This window comes from Orussus abietinus, unplaced genomic scaffold, assembly GCF_000612105.2.
Source record: "Orussus abietinus isolate OABI.00-Male unplaced genomic scaffold, Oabi_2.0 scaffold108, whole genome shotgun sequence".
NCBI lineage: Eukaryota > Metazoa > Arthropoda > Insecta > Hymenoptera > Orussidae > Orussus > Orussus abietinus.
The window spans coordinates 309,565-313,704 of NW_019394302.1; the positions used below are offsets into that span (position 1 = coordinate 309,565).

At 46.3% G+C, this 4,140-nt stretch overlaps 1 protein-coding gene across 1 annotated transcript; it reads left to right on the plus strand.

Annotated features, from left to right (window-relative positions):
• Positions 1–742: 742 nt before the first annotated feature.
• On the plus strand, positions 743–2,245 carry LOC105702308 (cytochrome c1-2, heme protein, mitochondrial). The gene is made up of 3 exons (XM_012429786.1): positions 743–1,179; positions 1,522–1,800; positions 2,000–2,245. The coding sequence occupies exons 1-3, from the start codon at positions 772–774 to the stop codon at positions 2,243–2,245; spliced, it is 933 nt and encodes a 310-aa protein (XP_012285209.1). The 5' UTR covers positions 743–771.
• The last annotated feature ends 1,895 nt before the right edge of the window (positions 2,246–4,140 follow it).

Below are 4,140 nucleotides of genomic sequence, written 5' to 3' on the forward strand. Positions count from 1 at the left end.
TAACCAATAGCAAATATACAGATTCATGCATCGAGCTTGCAGAAATGGAAGACACCCAAGGCCTTAAGGTATTACGAAAGGTTCATTCTAAATATATCGAAACGTCAAAATATTTATACAACTTTTCTCAAAACTGGGTGCAACGAGACAGAAAAGTGTCTCAAAATGAATAAATATCTCATCGAAAAAAAAAAAAATAATGAATAAATATCTCATCGAAAAAAAAAAAAATAATGAATAAATATCTCATCGAAAAAAAAAAAAATAATGAATAAATATCTCATCGAAAAAAAAAAAATAAATTGAAAGACATAAGATTGAGAATGTCCGAATGAGGTCAGACAAAAAGGCCTTTTCCGTTCCTAAACTCTTCCGAAAATTCTTGCCGCACATGTTCAGAGTATATCATAACCTAGTGCCGTGAAAGGGGGATATTTCAAAATGAATAAAGTTTCCACACAAAGAGAATTTCATGTATCGCATTTCTCGTGATGCGCGCGCAGCGTATTTCCGGAAGTTTTATAAACGGAGAAGCATTCTGTGTAGTTTCATCTGGACCCTTAAACATATACGCTACTACAGGAATGTCCTATCTATGTTGCAAACCAAAATGAAGTAGTTGTCAGCTCAATGGTTCCATGATTCACGCTCACGCTCAACGATGGACCGTGAGACGTATCAAGACGTTTCGAGTTATCGATTGCCAAGGCCGGTCGGACCCGCTTCGGGGGCAATGTTTGCGATCTTCAGACATGATTGACTTCTGGTATCATGGCTTCCACCATATTTCGGTCCTGTCACCTCGGGAGGCGCTTGCAAAGCCCGCGATTCTCTCCGAGGAGGGTCCTCACGTCGCGTGCTCTTGCGCTCCCCGGAAGGAGTCGGCAGATCCTGAAGAGATGCACCGCCATAGCGATCGGTGGTCTCACAGCTTGCGGGACCTTCTTGTGGGTTCTTGACAGCTCCGTGAAAGCCCAACTCGAGATCGAACTTCCTAATTATCCATGGAGCTTCATGGGGCTCATCTCGTCGCTAGACCATGCCGCCGTTCGGAGAGGTTGGCAAGTCTACAAGACCGTTTGCGCGACGTGTCACAGCCTCCAATACATCAGCTACAAGGAACTAGTTAACGTGACGCACACGGAAGAAGAGGCAAGGGCTATCGCGGAAGAAGTCGAGGTTCGTTTACCTTCAATTTGTTATCATACCCATGATACGATATAAGAAGACCCAACATCCTAGCAGCACCCCCTCGGGATATGTACAAGAAGAATTCCAGACATATGATCTTTCTTCTTATCCCTTTCCACCCCTCAGGGGTTGTTTAGGACGAGATCCTAAAATTGGTTTTCAGGCACTTATACGTGTACTATTTGTTGGTAAAAACCGAGTCGATATCTCGGCGGGTTTGGGAGACATTAAGAAATTTATATAAACATAAATTCTCAAATTTCAATACCGGCTAACGCACTACGTGTGTACCATTCATAAGTGAAGCGGATTCATCGCAATTAATTGCAGATAGAAGATGGCCCGGACGCTGAGGGAAACTATTACACTCGTCCTGGGAAATTGTTCGATCGGATCCCAAAACCATTTCCCAACGACGAAGCCGCCAGAGCTGCCAACAACGGAGCTCTACCCGTGGACTTGACTTTGATCGTTCTGGCTAGGCACAATGGAGTGAACCATTGTTTCTCGGTGCTGACAGGATTCATGGATCCCCCAGCCGGAATCGAGCTCAGAGATGGGCAATTCTTCAACGCCTACTTCCCGGGCGGTGTCATTGGCATGGCTCCGGTGACTATTCCTAAGTTCCTAAATCCTTGGGCAGATCTTCTCTATTCTTTTCTCCGCCTGAGTGTATCGTAAGGCGTTAAGTATCCAGTGCCGTTCGCTCAAGCTCATTAGTGTATTTGGCGCGAAACTCTACCGAGTTTCCTGATGACTGCATCGCAGCAGTTTCATGGTGGTGTAGAACCGATGAGGTCTTTTCCAGATGCTGGTGGACGGCCTCGTTGACTACGACGACGGGACTCCGTCTACGGTTCCCCAGATGGCCAAGGACGTATCCGAGTTTCTCACGTGGACGGCCTCCCGGGAGTATGACACGCGGAAGGTGATGTTCATCAAAGGCATCGGTATCAGTTTGATGATACTCGCCGCGTATACATATCTAACGAAACACAAGTGGGCGGCGCTGAAGACCAGTAAGATCGCCTTCGTGCCCAAGCATAAGTTTTGAAGGAAATGAGTGGCTCTCTTCATAGGTTCCCTCCGAGAATCGAATCTCGATTGATAGTAGAAATAACAAACCCAAGACTTTTTCGGGTTCGACGTTCAGCCTAGATATAGAAACTAGAAATAAAGGTTTCCGTGACCAATCTATCAGGGACGTGGCCAGATTCAATTTCGACTACCATTTCTAAACCCTTTGTGTTTATTCAAAACGCCAAACGGAAGTCTTTGTCGTTCCAAAAAGAATAAAATGGTGCCCAAGAAAAAGCTTCAAACTAATTGAATGGGTTCGCTCCCAGATTCGAATCTCGATTGATAGTAGAAATGGCAAGCCCAAGACTCTTTCGAGTTCTACGTTCAACCTAGGTGTAGAAACTAGAAATAAACGTTTCCGTGACCAATCTATTAGGGAAGTGGCCAAATTTATTTTCGACTCCCACTTCTAAACTCGTCGTGTTGATCCAAAATGTCAAACGGAAGTCTTTGCCGTTAAAAGAAAGAAGAAAAAAAAGAAAATGAAATTCTACTCAAGGAAAATTTTGTTGGTGAATGGATGGCTCCCCACAAGTTCGCACTTCGAATAATAGTCGCAATAGAAAGAGTAGAAACTAGAAATAAAGGTTTCCGCGACCAACCCATCCGGGAAGTGGTCGAATCTATTTTCGCCTCCCGCTTCTAAACTCGTCATACCCTCGCGCCAAACGGAAGCGTCTGCCGTCCAGAAAAAACGAAATCCCGCCTCAGGGAAGCTCGGTGGAGGAAAATGTCTCCTATGAATGTTCCGGAGAACAGTACCACGGATGACTTTTTCCTGAACCACTTTGCGATATTGCGCACCGTTTCGAAGAAAAAAAAAAAAAGATCACATTTCCCGGGACGTCCTCGGTCAGCACGGGGACGATACACATCACGTAGTTCCGTGAAGCCGTTCCGCGTTTAGACGATGCAAAACGGGATCGGCGGAGATCCGTCGAAACGGCGCTTTCGATCGGCCATTTCGCAAGACGTCCTTGGCGTTATTTCCGAAGAGGGCCTAAATATAACCGAAACGGCAACAAACATTAAAGGCGTCGTTTTATGAGTCGTTAACTCTCGTATGACCGGTTGATCTATTTTGCGAGACCGCCGTCCCCCGCGATCCTTAACGATTTATTCTTGGAGGCTCTTTCGCCCTCTAGTGGAGTTTCTTCCGCCTCGGGCTGGTCTTCCTCCCGGTCAATGAGAATTCGTCGTTCTCTTAGAGAAAGAGAGACGTCGATCCCACCTCAAAGGTAACCAAGATAGGGAAGATATTACGTAAGGTCGGGGAAAATTTATCCGGAGAGGTATCACCGGGATGCTTACCGGAAACAGACGTTTCTCGCGGCTCCTTTCGAATTAGAAACCTCGGGCAAAGTGCCCGAGAGGAGCGTTCTCAAAATGTCCTGGCCGAGGGCAGGAATTCCGCGGGATTCCGCGAAAGGAGCTGACGCGAGGGCCGAGAATTAACGACCGTTCAGAACGGCCTTTCCGAAATCATCTGGCACCTCTTTGGGGATTTTTGGCAAGCCGGGGCCAACGAGCAAACCGAACCTGGCGCGGCTTTTCTTGGGCGATTGCGACGACGCTTGTTGTCATTGCGGGCTACCACCCCCAATTTCACCCAAAGCCCTTAACGTTTGAACAAATGCTTCAAACTAGGATTAGAAGACACCGAACAGAGGAACAAAAGTACCCTGTCCGCGTTTCATGGCAGAGAAGCTGACAACAGCAACAATACTATGAACGCATGTGAGTCTTTTCTTTCAGTTTAGCTCTCTCCGAAGTCAGACCAGTATAAGAGATCCACACATCCTACGTTCATAAATTGATTTAACATAGCGTGGTCCAGCTTGGCGATGACTTAAAGCGACTTGGCGGGGA